The sequence below is a fragment of the Elephantulus edwardii genome, unplaced genomic scaffold (genome assembly GCF_000299155.1).
Source record: "Elephantulus edwardii isolate Elephantulus edwardi_28Jun2011 unplaced genomic scaffold, EleEdw1.0 scaffold00318, whole genome shotgun sequence".
In the NCBI taxonomy this organism is placed as follows: domain Eukaryota; kingdom Metazoa; phylum Chordata; class Mammalia; order Macroscelidea; family Macroscelididae; genus Elephantulus; species Elephantulus edwardii.
The window spans coordinates 692,898-709,555 of NW_006400068.1; the positions used below are offsets into that span (position 1 = coordinate 692,898).

Sequence of the window (16,658 nt, forward strand, 5' to 3'; positions counted from 1 at the left end):
CTTGGGGGTGGTGGTCTCTGGCTCCTTGGGGGTGGTGGTCTCTGGCTTCTTGGGGGTGGTGGTCTCTGGCTCTTTGGGGGTGGTGGTCTCTGGCTTTTTGGTGGTAGTGAGGGCAGGGGCTTTGGTTGTAGTTTCAGCTTTGGGTGTTGGTGAAGGTGCTTCAGGTGTGGGTGCAGACTCTTCATTGGATGCTTTCTCTGCACTCCGTGTTTCTTTAGCTGAAACAGTCTTCTCTTTTGTACTTGTTGAGGTCTGTTTACTTGTTGAACTAGCCTCTTTAGTTTCTACTGTTGTCTCTTTGTTGGCTGTAGAGGATGCCTCTTTGGGCGTGACTTTAGCAACACTTGTATTAGGATTAGGTGGAAGACTGGGTTTAGGATTTACTGGTTTTGCTGTTGTGATCTTTGGAGATGTGGTAACTTTATTGCTCTGGGTGGTAGAAATGGAAGGAGTAGAAGTAAGCTTGAAATCACCATTATCCAATCCACTTCCACCTTCATCTACAACTGGTGGTTCTGGGGTAGGGGTCTTTTTTGGAGTTCTTTTCTTCTTGTTATCTTTTGCTAGAGAAAAAAAAAATAATACATCTTGTGATTTTTTTTTTGTCGTTAACTTGATACAAAGATCTCATCTGTAATATATCTGTGTTTCTAGACAAATTATTAACTTTTAGTAGGTCCTCATTTATTGTTAAATGAAACATATTAATCTTACTGGACTGTTTTAGGAAGTACATAAGGATGAACATCCCAAGTAAACTGTACACGATTAATCCCTGGAAGTCAGTGGCAACTTTGAAATTACAAGCATAAATTAATCTCTTTACATTAATACCCTTTGCTCTCTCCTTTATCGTTTTTGTTTCTTATCACCCAGTACACTTTGCTCCCCCTGAAAATCCAATTCCAATATCTCCAAATTTTCTTATAACAATCGAGTCTGAAGCTTCTACAATTTTGATAACCCCTGTCCTGGCCAAGCCATGTCCCTGTAGATACCTGGTGTTAGCTACTCTTCTCTTTCCCTCTGCTCATCTGAATATGGCACTGCCACAGGAAGTACAAAGTGGATTAGGATGCCATGACAGCCAAAAGATCCTTTTTAAAGGGATTTCCCATAGCTAAAATGTAAGCTGCGCTGCCGGCCCAAAAGTTTATGTTTTAAATCTACCAGCTGCTCCACAGGAAAAGATGGCAGTCAACTCCTGTGCAATTTACAGCCTCTGAAAAACCACCAGAGGGTCAGCGCTGGACCAGTTCCAATTTGATGGTACTTAACAATAACAACCTGGTAAACTGCAGAGCCTAAGTGGCACATCGCTAAGCTGAATGTCATTTAGGAAACAAATATTATACTTCTATGTGTGCAAGAAACCGGATGATTCAATGACTAGTATCTACTTCAGCTAGAGGGAAAAGTTTCAGAGGAGATCACAACCACCCAGGAAAAAGAGCTTTTCATAAGTCCAGTAATATATCTCCCGGAATAATAGAACCTGTTTTAGGATTTGAGAAAGTTAACAAGTAACAGAAGAGTGGAAGACGTCTCTTTCCAGGATATAACAGCCTACTCTCTAGTATATCACCTACTAGGGGGGGAAAAATGAACCAAATATGACATGCAATTTATTAGGAAAATAATAAAGAGGATCTATTAGTGGAGATAAAAATAATTCATAGAAGCTCAAGAGAAACGAATTCTTATTGGTAAAACATATCAGCAGCAGCTAAGTGTTAAACAAACCTGGGGAAGGAAAAATGAAAACACAAGAAAGAAAGAGGAAGAACAAGAAGAAAGAGCAAAATACAGTAGAAAGGAATTGTAAAATAGAATAATCATGTCAGGCTACCCTCTGGTTCCACACTTGTTTTTACAATATCTTCTTAGCTTTTGTTTTTTAGAGTTGTTTCCAGTTGCTTGGTATGAAATTCGTATAGGAAGAACTCTTTGGTTATCTTCGAAAGTAATTGCTACAGAATTTATACCACCCCCATTCTACCAACACACATTGCTTTTAAAGTGTTATTCTTAGCATGGCATTGATATAGTCTTTGATCTTTATCAATGCTCAAACCTTTGGGCTTCTTCTTTAATTCTGAATTAGCAGCTGAATTTTTGGAAGACTTGACTTTCCGAATACTTGAAGAGGAAGAAGAGGAGGAAGAGGAGGACTCTTGATTTTCAGAAACAGAATGTTCTATAAATCAAATGAAAAGGTTGATCACACGAACTGTGATTTAAAACAACAGAAGAACCGCCAATCCAAACACAATAAGAATTGCTGTTTTACTGAACTATAAGAATCTGTATTCTGCTACTATTTATTTCATCAGTAATATGATCAACTGCCTTTTTAATTTGTTAGTTAAAGCAGGCATCTAACTATTAGATAGCCAAAAAACCATTTTTCTATGTAAAAAATTTCTTGAAGAATCTATTCTGTAAAGAAGAACATTGACTTTTTTCTTTTTTTAACATAATATTTACCCTTTTGACAATTTTAGCCTAGACCTATGCAGCATTTGGTAAAAAAAGGAAAGCGTGTAAATACCTAAGGGTTTATGCTTTTGCTTAAATTTTAATTTGAAGCAAGAAAAACTTTAAAAGGAAACAAAAACTGTAACAAGCATTTTAATGACTTACAAGATTACCCTGTTCTCTGAGGAAAAGGCAGTCTTATATAAGTAGTCCACGGGTTGTCTTATATAAGGTGATTTCATCTAAGAAATCCTCCTTTTGCTGTATCTATCACCTTCCTACCTTCTGTTATTTCCTCTGATTCTATAACTTTCTTAGTCTTCTTCTTGTTTGGTGATTTAGGTGAACGTTTGGTGGTTGATTTGATGGGGTGAGATGCTGCTGGAGCCGGACGAACAGTCTTTGAAGCTGGTGGTGATGTGGGGTTATGCACTGAGGCCAAGCAAGACAAATGGGTTAACATCCTGTTAACATTCATCAGCAAGTCTAAATGGTGAAAAGCACTGAAACATCTGTATTCAACAGCAAATGCTGGTGTAAACCAGTGCAGGCCGACTTGACTCCAACCCTTAAAACTCCAAACTAACTAATTCCAAGCAAACATACTATAAAAGACCATTTCATAGATTGCTGTAAATTATGACAAGGAGAAATATTTCAAGAGTGAGAGGGCCTGAATTCCAAGCTTAGACCTGTGAGGCTAATATCATTGTGATCTTTGTCTAATGGGTCAGACTCCTTCTGAATTTTGCTTACTTGTGTTCAAACAAAGTATTTATTCTAGATGATTTCTTTTTTTAAGTTTATTATTAATTTCAATAATCAGTTTTTTATTCTGTGAGCCTGATCTCAAGTATTATTAAAAGTAATACTATGTATAAATGAAAATTTTTTTTCTGTTTTCATATCAGTTTAAATAAAATGATATCAATTAGCATTGTGTTTGTGTTTTCTGTAACTAAAGTTCTACATTTATCAACTTCTGTGGAAATTTTACACCTTCACGTTTTGCTTTTCCTTAAAATGTGTTGCCCTTCATAAAGATAAACAGCTGTTAATGGATTGCTGTCTATCTTTTTAAACTATTTGTTTCTCTGCCATCTTTTTCATGTTTAGAAGAAAATACATTTTTTTATCACTGGGAACCAGAAAAAAAGGAATAGGACTTCTGGTAGATAAGAAAGCAGAAAACAATCATTACTTTCTGGGTAGAGCAGAATTGTGGTAAGATATCATGCTCTTCCAAACATCTCAGAACTCTACTGTTCTTAACTCCACAAATTGACAACTATACTTTCCCTTCCCTCTCCCCACACCTAACAAGACTCAGTTTGAGACACACTCCTGCTGTGTCTTAGCTAGTGATGCTGGGAAAATCCATGAACCATTTGGGCTGAGTTTCCTTAGCCACATTATGCAGAGATTGAACGGCTTTGGTTCCATCAACTGTTGACATGCTATGATTTTAAGTTATATAGACATATCGACATGCAGTATTTGTAGCAACACAGGAACAACTAAGCAGTGAATCTCAAAATAGTTGTCTTGTTATTTTTAAAAACAAATCCTTGGAACCCTGGGAAGTTCCTTTCTTTTCTCTCAGAACCAAACCATCTCTGTGAACTCTGCAAATAAAGTTGCCTACTCTTGCTCCATCTATTTCTCTGTCCCCCTTGGAGTTCTGTTTAAACATCAAGTACTTGACCTAAATGCCCAGGAGCATGAAGCCTTGTTCTTATTAAGATGCACCCTCAAAATTTCATCACTCCTGTTTTCTCCCCCCACTTAATCTTTGTGTCCAAAATAAATTTTCTCTTTTTGTCTCACAGCCAAAACCATTATCAGGGCGATGAGTCAGTGTGTATCACTCATTATAGGTCCTCTGTAAGCTGCAAGAACTTTGTGCTCTGGATTTTTTATTATAAGGGTGTATACTCAATGTTTTGGCATGCTTTCCAACAATAACATTTAACAGTTAAGAAACAATCTTCAGTTATGCTGATGAACAATTTTCCACCCTATTTTTCTCCCCGTTCTAAAGCAGGAGGCACAAACTTGTTTAAATAAAATAATAAGATTATGCAAGTAATGTTTATTTTTCACTTTCCCTCCACAAGTATTTTATCTTCAATTTTACCTCCACAAACATTCTTACTTTAACAATGCAAAATGTTTGAGAACAAACATTTTAGGGTTTGTTTTGTGTTTTAAAAGTGGCCTGTTGTTTAAGGGTGTTTTTAGAATTCTTTTTCAAAGAATGAAGGCTTTTGTTAGATTGTTATATAGCTAACTCCAGAGCCTATAACCAGAGAAGAGGATTTCAAAATTGGAATATCTGTATTATTGATTCTAAGGGAACACTACGAGGAACATTAGTGGCCTCATAGTTTAGTGTGAACTCTGGTGGCCAAGTGAGAAAGAGCTGTGCTGTCAATGAGAACGTATGGGGTTAGAATCCACCAGTGGCTCTGAGGGAGCTGGACTGATTACCTTCTCTTGTGTGAGTTACTGTCTCTGAAAACTCTCTGGAGGGTCAGGTTCCCACTGGATGCACAATGACAACAACTAACTGCAAGTTCAGATCTAATAGTTGCTTTGTGATAGATGTGACAGTCTGCAACTATAAATAACATAGTCTTGGAAAGTCTATGGGGCAGTTTCCCTCCATCCTACAGGATCATTCTAGTCAGAATCAATTCGACAGTAATGAGATGAAACAGCCATTTGTGCAGAAACTGCTGGAGGAACTTCAGCGCTAGGAAGGAAAATTCAGCTGAAAGTTAGCAATGTCTTCAAAGTTTGACTTGCAAATTTCAGTGGCTTAAATAGATTCATATATTTACTTGCTCTGAGAAGCTGAGTGTGTGGATGCTGCCCTTTAATATCTTAAACACTGAGATCAAAATCACAGAGAACTCAAAGGACAGTTGGCTTTGTGGAATTAGCACCATTCGAATGAGACAGGAAACCACGTGTGAATTGGTTACTCTTGGCTTAACCTGGAAGGAAATCAAACTGGAAGCATGAAAGCAGGCACATGTGCAGTCTTGTTCTGTCGCCTTCTTAACCCAGCCGCTTTGTGTGCTGGTTGGCAGAGCGGGAGGGCTACTGGAAGAGACTCTCTTTATTTAATTAATCTCCATGAAATAAAATTACTATGGAAGAGCTTAGCTGTGAGTAAAGTCAAGGCCCCTGGTGGACTGCGTGTTAGAAGGTAAGGTAGGCGCACTAATCTTGGCATATTAAGATACCCGTTGGTAGACCCAGAGATAACGTACCTTCTTCACAGAAGCTCTCATAATCTGGGCAGCACTTGCCATACTCCTTACATTGTGAGTCACAGTCACATTCTCTCCCTCGCACAAAAGACTCGAAGCAGCGGCCTTTACAAGAAAGCTCTATCCAGAACAAAACGGAACATGAGTTATTGAGGGCTCTGCAAAGTCTGTGTATTGGTAGCCATATCCCACCACATAATTGGTTAGTGTTCCAAAAGTGTACTTTCAAAGTCCATTATTTAAAATTTGGGTTCATCATTAAGTAAAACATTTAGAGTGTCTCAAGTGGAGGAAGTCCAAGTCAACAAGCAGTATGGCAATTTAGGGAACTTTTCTTGCTCTTCATGGCTTCAAGGATGGCCAAGTGCTTCTTGAGTCATTTATGAATACAATGGACAATTATGAAACCTGTAAACAATCATGCATCCTTCATATGACAGCCCTTGGTCTTTCTCTCATTACACCACTGCTTTGTAATATTGACTATTCGAGTCAAAAATATATTTCAACTAACTGGCTTAAGATAAATGAGTACAGGCTTGAAAATCCTTTGAAATGCAGAAATCTTCACTGTAGCAAATTTAGCAAAGAATAGGAAGGTGTTCATTCTAATCTCATGGCCTAAACTAAGAGAAAGCTCTCTCTCTCTCATTGCCATCAGGTTGGAACCAATTCATAGCTGACCTTCCAGTGAGTTTTCAGAGGCTGCAAATGGACAAAGAAGATATTTCCCATCTTTCTTTCTCAGAGCAGCATTTGGATTCAAACACCTTGTCTTTGAGTTGTCACTGCAACTCTTTACCCCCTGGGCCACCAGAACTCCCTACTCGTTAAAAAATACACAAAAACCTGCTTACAGATCCAGTGAGTTACAAAAGTCCTGTTTGAAGCTGTTAGAGAGTTCTGGTGGCACAGTGGTAAGGAGTTGAGCTGTCAACCAAAAAGCACATGGTTCAATTCCACTAGCTACTTCCTGGCAGAAAGAAGAGCAGTCTCCACCTATGCGATTTAGAGCCTCTGTGAAAACCTGCTGGCGGGTCAGTTATGGATCACTTCTGACCTGACAGCATGTAACAACATAATCTTATACAAAAATACAATGCAACAACATACTTATTGGCTTTACATGTAAATTCTAGAGTAAATGAAACATTTTAAGAATTTTAATCATAATATTCACACATTGAATGAGAAACGGTTCTATGTTAATAACAAAATGGCCCCAAATGTGTTTAAGTGAAATAGTATTCATAATCTAAAATTTAAGACACTTTGAATTACAACTGAAGCTCAACTCAGTATTAGACATTATAGCTAAAATAAAATAATTAAAAGGCTTGCCCCCCTCTGTACAATTATATTATTGGTTCTTAGATAATTGCTTACTCATTACTAGTTACTGTCATATAATCAATAATAACTAATAATGAGAATAGAGCAAAGTTCATATCTGTTGTTCATAGGGTTTCTGTGAGTTGAAGTTGACTCAGCAACAACTAACAAGAACAGTGGATGACTGGGTGACTTGTATTTAAGGTGCTGTTGAAAGCAGGATATCTCTGGATGATGTAAACAACTAGTTTTCTCAGCTATTATCTCATATTCACCCAGAGGCACTGCTGAAGATAGATTTGGTAAGCTACTTCAAAAATCAGTTGATAAAATACTATGGAGGAAAAAAAAATTATGGAGCACGATTTTACCCTAGTACACATGTGTTTTCCTTGAGTCAAAGTCAACTCATTGGTGATTGATTTTGGTGGTGCTGGTTTCAGACAGGGCATTTTAAAGAGAGATAACCAATAAATGATGGCTTTCCCCTCACCCTCTCCCAGTGACCACAAGCTTTGACACCAATCTTCAGCACAGCACAAGGCAACATTTATGCAAGTGGAGGGAAAGACACTTAAGCAAAAGATACGAAGTAGTGTGAGAACAACTCTGCCAAGAGGGCACCAGGAAGCTTCGCAGGACAGTGAGGCTTGGCAGAGGAGACATCAGACTTTAGAACTTACCCTTGGTGCAGACTTTCTTGAAGTCAGGGCAGCACTCCATGTAGTGTTGGCAGTTATAATCACAGTTGCAGGCAGCATCTCTAGAATACCCTTCCCCACATCTCCCTGCACAGCTTGATAAATCTAAAATTATACAATACTAGGGTAAACATGGCCAGATCACTTTGTAGAAAGAGAACTAGCTAATGGGGAGGGGGACATAACTGGTTAGTGAGGAAACATTTTAACGACTGGAAAAACTATAGGCTCGGCTGCTCTCTAGCTGATCTTACTGTGACCTTGATCATGCTTTTTTTTCTTTTCTCCCTGAAAACTAGACAGGGTGTTGCATAAGAGGGTGGTCTCCTGGGGAAATGGGAAGGAGTGGCAATTACAGCTAATATTGATGCTGTTATTAGGATCTTTACCAGTTTCCATTTTCCTTGAGCTGGGCATTGCATCCTACATTATTCTCAGAAACTCAAAGTCATTGCCATAGAGTCAGAACTGACACATAGACAACCCTCCAACTGGTTTTTGAGGCTGTAAAACTCACAGGAGGAGATTGCCCGTCTTTCTCTCTTGGAGGCATTAATGGATTTGAACCACCAGAGAAGCATGGCCTTTGGGTTAACAGCACAACTGCCTATGGACTATTCCACCCTAGTGCTTATAAAGATGTTTCCATGTATTTCTATCCCCTTTCAGAGACAAGGAAGCTAAAACAGAAATTTAAGTGACTTTCTTACGGGCGTACAATCAGTGCATAATTCTAGCGTATAAGTTTATAAACTTACAGCCTTGTATAAGTTTAGAGGTCAGTTAATGCTATGAATTATTATTACTGACTCATTTTCCACTCCAAAATATTCCAATTTTTGTACTCAATTATCTGGTCATCCTAATCTAAATAAATACTCCAGCATCTGAACACTTACTAGCCTAATTCTAAATTCCCTGTATTTCCCACTCAATCACGTCGTCTTTCATGCCTGATTAATGAATTTAAAGCAGGGTGGTTATTCCAGAAGGAGCCAGAGTGTCACACTGGTTAAACACTCAACTGCTAATTGAAAAGTTAGCTCTTCCAACCCACCACCTGTTGTGTGGGAGAAAGACATAGCCATCTGCTTCTATAAAGGTTACTGCCCTGGAAACCAGGTGGGGAGGTTCTACTCTGTCCTACAGGGTCACTGTTAATAAAAATTGACTCCGTGGGTTTTGGGTTTGGGGATTATGACAGCACAGACTGTACTAGAGCCCCTCTTTTCATCAGTGCTTGTAATTACTTGTAAAGTGAGGATAACTCTTGAAATCTCATCTAAACATGAAAATGATACTTAGAGTTTTCCTGGGAAATAAACCAAGGACAAGAGCACAATTACTAGATGTTTTTTAAAATTACTTGGGAGATAACCTCCCTGAGAGATAAGCATCGGACTGTAACAATAAAATTCATCTTAGGAACAGATTGGCAGGGACAACGTTCTAAACCCATGGATAGACGATGAAACATGCTGAGGAAAAAATCTCAAAATGATAAGTCCAGGAAAGTTAAAGTCTTAATATACAAATAAAACAATAAAGATTAGAACAACTTTCAGAGTTATTTTGCATACAAAATGTGCACAATACATACAAAAATGCATATATAGTGTATGTATATAAATACATATATTATATATAGAAAGAGAAAAGGAGACTGAAAAGAGGTTGAAGAAAAAGCAGAGAAGCAGACAAGACAAAAATCAAATGATTATCCTTTACAAGTATTAGATTTCTGAAACAAATAAATCATCTTTACAGGGAAAAGTTTAGTTTCATGAATCAAATGTCCTATGGTTAATTGCTTTTATCTTAGCCATTAATTTAAATTTCATTTCTTTAATGGAAAGTAAAATTTTTAGTGAGAAACTGATTATATTACAGAGGAAAAAGTAATTAGGAAACATACTCAGCTTATTATATTTGTGATATTATTTTAACAGAACAGAAGATAACAACATCATTATCCCTCTTTCCTAAATATGCATATATACTTTCACGCTTTATCCATCTTTTCTTATCTAAGCAATTCTGGAATTCTTTTATGATTAGAATTTTAGTTATCTTAATGGAACTATCTACCTTAGCAATTTCAACCATGAGTCTTGATTTTTTCTTCTCTCTGGTTGTTTTCAAGTGAATGAAGGGAAAGAAAAATCCAGAACCCACCTTTATTACTCATAATCAGCCTAGATCATGTGCTTTTGCTAATGGGTTTTCGATGAATGCACCATAACCTGTTCTTTGCAATGTGAAGAACAAGAACCATTCATCCAGAACTGACTCTGTTCTTGGAGAAGTGTGAATAGTTCAGTGCTACAGTACAAGATGGTATTCCCACCTGGGTGAGTCCACACCTGCATACATTCTTAAAGAAAGATAGAACACTTTTGAGATTAATAAAACGCCATTTAAAACCAGTAAATGTTTGTTATGACATGGTACTTATGTCTACATGATGCCAAAATAAGTTACTTGCAAAATTGTTTATTTGATGTAGAAGACTAGTTAAATTTCTTTTTAAAGATGCAAGGAAAAATTATGTACTACTTAAATATTTGTCTTCTCAGTCATTTTGGTGTATTTTGTAAATTTTCAGAAGAATCACATGGCGGGGGAATGAATACCCAATTTGCTCTATACATAGAGCTCACTCTTCTTGAAAGATTTCATGATACAAAATAAAACAAATGAGAATCCCAGAAGGCTTATATTGTTACATGTTTTATGTGAATTTTAAAGTTATAATAGTTATTAAACTGGAAAAATATATCAAATATTAGAAATCTATTTCTTCTTGTCATGAGAAAAAAATCGAATAAGCAACAGCTGTTGAATACAAGGAGCTTTGATGGAATAAGTACCTTGAGAAGAAACTTGCTGAATCAGGAAAACAGAAAGCAGCAGCAGCAGCAGATGTACAGGAAGAATTCCCCACTTCATGGTTGTTTTCTGATGCAGAACCTTTGCTGAAAATCAAATGGAACCATTGAAAAACTCCTCCTTAATCTCAATGGTAGCATATGTCCTTGTTACATACAATATTTCAGGAGCCTTCACAACAGAATCTAATAATAAAACCATACTATCCTTGAAAGGAGGCTTCTAAAAAAGTAATCCTTTATCATTAAAAAAATTATCACTTGCTTTAATTGCATGCAGAGAATATGCTCTAGTTGCTATGCCAATCCTGTTCCTGACCCTCTTTATCTCTTTAAAATCCTTAGCATCTACTTACAGATTTCAGTCTTATCTTGAAGAAAGAAAAATAATCTGCTTCAGCAAAGTTTAGTTTAATAAATAAAAAGTAGTTGTTCCAAATTTCCTTTAACTGTTTATAAATTTATAAGCTTCCAACAGGTGCATTACAAAATTTGAGTCTTTTCTAAGCTTTCCTACTACTCTCCTTGTAAATCTTTCAAAAATGCTCTTAATAAAGCATATCTCTATTGAACTACAAAGCACATTTAAACCCACGAGAAGCCAGTTAACTTTGACACTTACCTGTCAAAGAATAAATGAATCCCTCCAGTGTCCGAGGAGTCTTATATATCAAGGCAAACAAGCTGGGAAGGCCAATCAGCCCAAAGGTTAGACAGAATCAACACTGACAACCTATGAAATCAATCTTTCCTCATTTATTGGAAGAAGGCCCAGACGACTAGACTTAGGCAACATCTGGAAAACACTTCCATTAAGAAAAATGACTACTACAAAATAAATTTAGATTTATTGGCCAAAACACACTTCTGATTTCTAAGTGAAGTGGACAAATTGTTCTAAGACAGTAAATAGCTGTGGCAGGCTTTGACCTGGGTGTTGAAGCTGCCACTGTGAAATCGACGAGTGCTGGTGGTTTTGCTGTCTTTCTTTCTGTTTCTCTTTCTTTTCCCTTTCTTTCCTTCCTTCCTTTTCTAAATGTTAAATCCAGCAATGAATAATTTTGAAACTTAATGTGTCTGCTGTTACAAATTTGGGGAACTCATACCTTTCAATCAAATGTACATTTTCCCTTTTTATCTGAATTTGCTATTTTCACTGAGCACAGAAAACCTGCTCTCAACTCGATTCAGGTATATTCTTCACACAGTAGATCTTCCAGTTCGCTTTACCATGGAAAAGCCTGCGTTAATATGAGCCTTAGCCTCTTTATTTAAGCCTGGCAGTATTTGGAAAATATCTTGGTTTTCCTTCCTTACCACCAAGAAAACCTGAAACATTAAACCAGCTCATCTTAAGACTCTATGCTAGTTTGATAAAGAATATTGCTGTTCAAATCCTACCTACCATCAAGGTCCAACTTAAGTTGTAACATCTCTTAAGCATTCCAGGATCTGTCAAACCCCAGCCAACAAATTTATCACATTTTACTGAAAGTATCTGCTCTCTTTTCACCGACAGGCTGTGATTTCCCCAACGACGGCCATCACCATCTATGCCTCAGTTTTGTTGGCAACATTTAGTCTAATGCTTCGCAAAGGTTGTGCATTTAAAACATACTTGGACCAAACAGTCATAACTGTCTTCTGCTGTGTAGGCATTTAATTACCACAAAATGCTGTTGAGTTAAACTTGGTAAAACAAATGAAGCTTCATACTTTGTGATCCATCCCTCAATTCATGGGAGTAGAAAGTAGAGCTAAGATACAAAAAAAGGTCTTTTCATTTTAAATTTCATTAAAACAAATTATTTTTTTTCCATTTTCACTAAGCTATATTCAGGTGTATTCATTACCTCTTTGTTGTTGTTTTTGTTGGGTTTTTTGGGGTTTTTTTGTTTGTTTAATTGAACTTAAAATGAAAAGACCTCGGTTCATATCTTAACATTTATACCTGCGCTTTGTGGACCTAACTCTTTTTAGGAGTGTACTAATCTCTTTACTATTTAATTACAGCAGTAAACATTCCTTTTTCATGCATACATGACTTTAAGGGGCTATGTCCCCTTTAAAGACAGCAGCTATAGTTATTTTTCCCTCACAATGATTATTTCTGGGCTAAGAAATTGTCTGCTCAACTCTAATGAGTTCTGTTTTCTGGGAACTATTACCCTCTCCATAAGGGTGCATTCCTATTAGCCATATTTTTAAATATGATCTTCCCCCATTAGACATAATTCATAGAGTTGAGAGTAAAAACCCAAATGGAACAGAGCCCAGTTGTTTTTCTCTCCTAGGACTTTGGAAGAGGAGATGACAAGACTTGGTCTCACTTACTTTGGACATGTTATTAGGAGGGGCGCCAATCCTTGGGTAGAGTTTTTGGCAAAATAAACAGCCAACAAAAAAAAAAAGGGGGAATGAAAGGAAATGGTCCAGTAACTTTAACATGGGCCCTATACTTAGCAGGCAACATTAGGATGGTGCAGTTAACAAGTCATGTTCCAGTCTGTTTTACGTAAGGTTACAGTTAGTAAAACCTAACTCCTCAGCACCAAACAGCAAGAAGAAGTTAGAAAAGCAATTCAGAGATTCCACAGTGTCTTTGGTTATGGACAGGCAGAGGCATCCAAAGGCCTTTTGAAGAAAGAGGTGCCAGTGAATACAGCAGCTTGCAGAGAGGTGCAGAGCAAAGGCCAAGAAATGATTGTTTTCTAGGTTTTGGTTTTTCTTTCCTCTTGAGATTCAGAGATGCCTTCCTCCTCTGAAACTTTAAGGTAATTTTCTTGTTTGGGGCAGGGGTATCTGGTTAATGGTGCGTTCTGTTACTTATAATCACCAGCCAATATAAAATAAATGGGGGGGGGAGGGGAAAGCAACCATTGGGAAAATTCTTATTTTTACTAAGGTCAAGAGAGGGAAGCAATAAGCTTTGCAACTTTCTCAACACAGATTCTTACATTGATAACTTACCATTGATTTAAAATGTTAGGGATATCTAGAATATCAGATTCTGATATAAATATAAAAACGGTCTTAAATAAAAAATAAATCTTTGTGATCATTGCCATTTGGAATAATATGTGCTATCATTTTCTTCCTTTGGGTAGAAGTAATTATAATGATGACAATTGACACTTTTTAATTAATTTAATAATATACTTTAATAATACTTGTTCTTAAATCCAATTTCTAGACTCTAACTGCACATATACAAAGCAAAACATGCACACATAACTGGTATGTAAACTGTAACATCAAGTGTGTATATTAACAGATTCTAGGTGTCATCAAATGTATTGTTAAATTGTTAGCCCTGATGGCCTAGTGAACAGGGAGTTGTGCTGGCAACACAGAAGTATGAGGCTCAAATCCTCCAGCTGAGTAATCTCTTCTAAGAGGCAATTCACAACTTTTTAAAATCTGATGGAGGGTTAACTACCAGCTAGTTCCAATTTGACAGCAATGAGTGAATGAGTGATATAAATAAAGCATGAAAGAGAATGAGAAGCTTTATTGTTAAACACTTAAGTACCTAATTTCCAGTATTCTGCTATTGTTGTTGTTGTTATGTGCCATTAAGTTGTTTGCCACTCATAGCGACCCTATGTACAAGAGCCCTAAGTGCCATTCTAGTTTGTGCCAACCTCGCTGTCTCAAACACATTCATCTCATTGAGGGTCTTCCTCTCCTGCGCCTTCCCTCCACTCTCCCAAACATGATGTCCCTCTCCAAGGACCTGTCACTCCTTGCATCATGCCCAAAGTATGTCAGACGAAGCTTCAGAATCCTTGACTCCAGGGAACATTCTGGCTTCACCGTCTCCAGGACAAACCTGTTTGTTCTCCTAGCAGTCCATGGTATATTCAACACTCTTCTCCAGCACCACAACTCAAAGGCATCAATTCTCTTTCTATCATCCCTATTCATTGTCCAACTCTCCGATGCATAGCACATAATTGCAAAGACTATAGCCTGGATCAGATGCACCTTAGTCTCCAGCCTGACGTCGTTGCTCTTCAGTACTCTTGAGAGGTCCCTCACAGCTGACTTTCCCACTACAATTCATCTCCTGATTTTCTGGCTGCTGTTACCAAGAGTGTTGACTGTGGAACCAAGCAAACTAAAACTGTTAACTATCTCAATCTCTTCACCATCCATACTCATGCTGCCAATTGGCCCAGTGATGAGAGTCTTTGTTTTCTTGATATTGAGCTTCAATTCATATTGAAGACTGCAGTCCTTCACCTTCTGCAACAAGTGCTTCAGGTCCTCCTCAGGTATTCTGCTAGGTAACGTAAAAGCCTTGGTAGATTGATCTGTTGCTAACTGAAAGGTCAGAAGTTTGAACTCACCAGTCACAGAGAGAAAGTCTGCTTCTGTAAAGATGGTGGCAGCCTTCACAAGCCTGCGAGGCAGTTCTGCTGTGCAATATGCAGAGTCATTAGGAGTGTGAACTGACTCCTTGGCTTAGTTATTGGGTAATTAATTTGTTTGTAGAAATAACATTTACCCTTAAAGCACAGGAAGAGTTCTATTTTATCTAGTAAAGGTTTAAAGTGTGTTGAATGCTGTATTAGATGTATATGTGAGCATTTAATCTTCCTTCTTGACACCATAAAATAATTTAATAGAATTATAGAACTGAGACTGCTTTCAGATTGTTTTTTCCTCCTAAAAGTGTTATCTTACTATTCATTTAGCTTCAGCTTAGTGTAAACATTATCCTGGTATTGGCTTTGGTGTGGGGAGACAGGCAGAGATAGCATTTGCTGGTAAGTCAGAATGAGCTCAAAGCTAACTTTCTGGGTTTTAGAGTCTGTAAACTTGCACAGAAGGAGATTGCTCATCTTTGGAGGAGTCAGTGGTTTCAAACCATCTTACTTTGGGTTAGCAGCACAACTCCTACCCATTAGGTCACCAGAGGTGGAGAAGACACATATAACCCGGATCTCACTCTCTTCTAGGGATCATTTCCACACAGAGCACACTCATAAACTCAGCTTCTGGATTTGGCTACCGCACAATGAGGCCTTCAGAGAATATTTGAGTGTGTGAGTGGACGCTTTCTCTACACTAAATTATCCGAGACTCCTGTGCCCTTCTCCTTGATGTGCTCCATCTCTGTCCCTGCTGTCAGTTGTTGCTTTGCTTTGCTCTGTTGCCAGTGTGTCTGTGCCTAGTGGCTTCTCTCCACCTTTCCACATCTCTGAGGCCTTTTATTTTCTTCCAACAGCAGCCTAGGAAAAACTGAAGTTCGCCAAGGGAAAACCACAGCTGCAACCTTGCTCTTCACTAACTTAACTCACATTGCTAAGTCAGTGCACTGTGGAGTAGAATACCTGAGGTCTTCTCCTAAGGAATAGGGATGTGGGTGTCCTTATAGAGTCAAAGAATATGGCTGTTAAACAAAATAGCTGAATTATCAAGAAAAAAAGGAGGCAGCGTGGTCAACATCTGTGACTCTCCTTTGGCATTAGTCAGACCATTGTTCCAATCCGGCTTCAAAAGTTACTCCCCAATAAGCCTGTATGATTTCTTTGTCTCTCTGGAGACTAAGGTGAATCTGATACAGTTCATGGTCTTTGCTATCACTTGTTATGCATCAGAGAGTTGGACAGTGACTAAGGAGGATAGAAGGGGAATTGATGCCTTTGAGCTGTGGTGCTGGAGAAGAGTACTGAATGTACCATGGACTGCTAGGAAAACAAACAGATTCGTCTTGGAAAGGGTAAAACCGGGTGGCTCCCTGGAGGCAAGGATTCGGAGGCTTCATCTAACATACTTTGGACATGTTGTAAGAAGGGACCATCTGGCGAGCTCTGGTGGCCTAGTGGCAGGAGACTGCACTGCAATCCCAGAGATGAGTGGTTCAAATCCAACAGATGCTCTGCTGAAGAAGGAGGAACAATCGCCTCCTGTACCAGTCAGATCTAATTTGATGGTACACACATAAAAAGAGTAGATAGATAGATAGATAGATA

General features: G+C 37.9%; 1 protein-coding gene across 1 annotated transcript in view; it reads right to left on the minus strand.

The window, feature by feature from the left end:
- PRG4 (proteoglycan 4) overlaps positions 1–10,738 on the minus strand; it is a 19,766-nt gene extending 9,028 nt beyond the window's left edge. Inside the window, exons 1-5 of the mRNA XM_006901310.1 lie at positions 10,660–10,738; positions 5,757–5,876; positions 2,761–2,910; positions 2,075–2,197; positions 3–563 (exon numbers count right to left, since the gene is read on the minus strand). Of these exons, the coding sequence (XP_006901372.1) occupies positions 3–563; positions 2,075–2,197; positions 2,761–2,910; positions 5,757–5,876; positions 10,660–10,738 (1,033 nt within the window). The remainder of the gene's footprint in view (positions 1–2; positions 564–2,074; positions 2,198–2,760; positions 2,911–5,756; positions 5,877–10,659) is intronic.
- Positions 10,739–16,658: the final 5,920 nt, after the last annotated feature.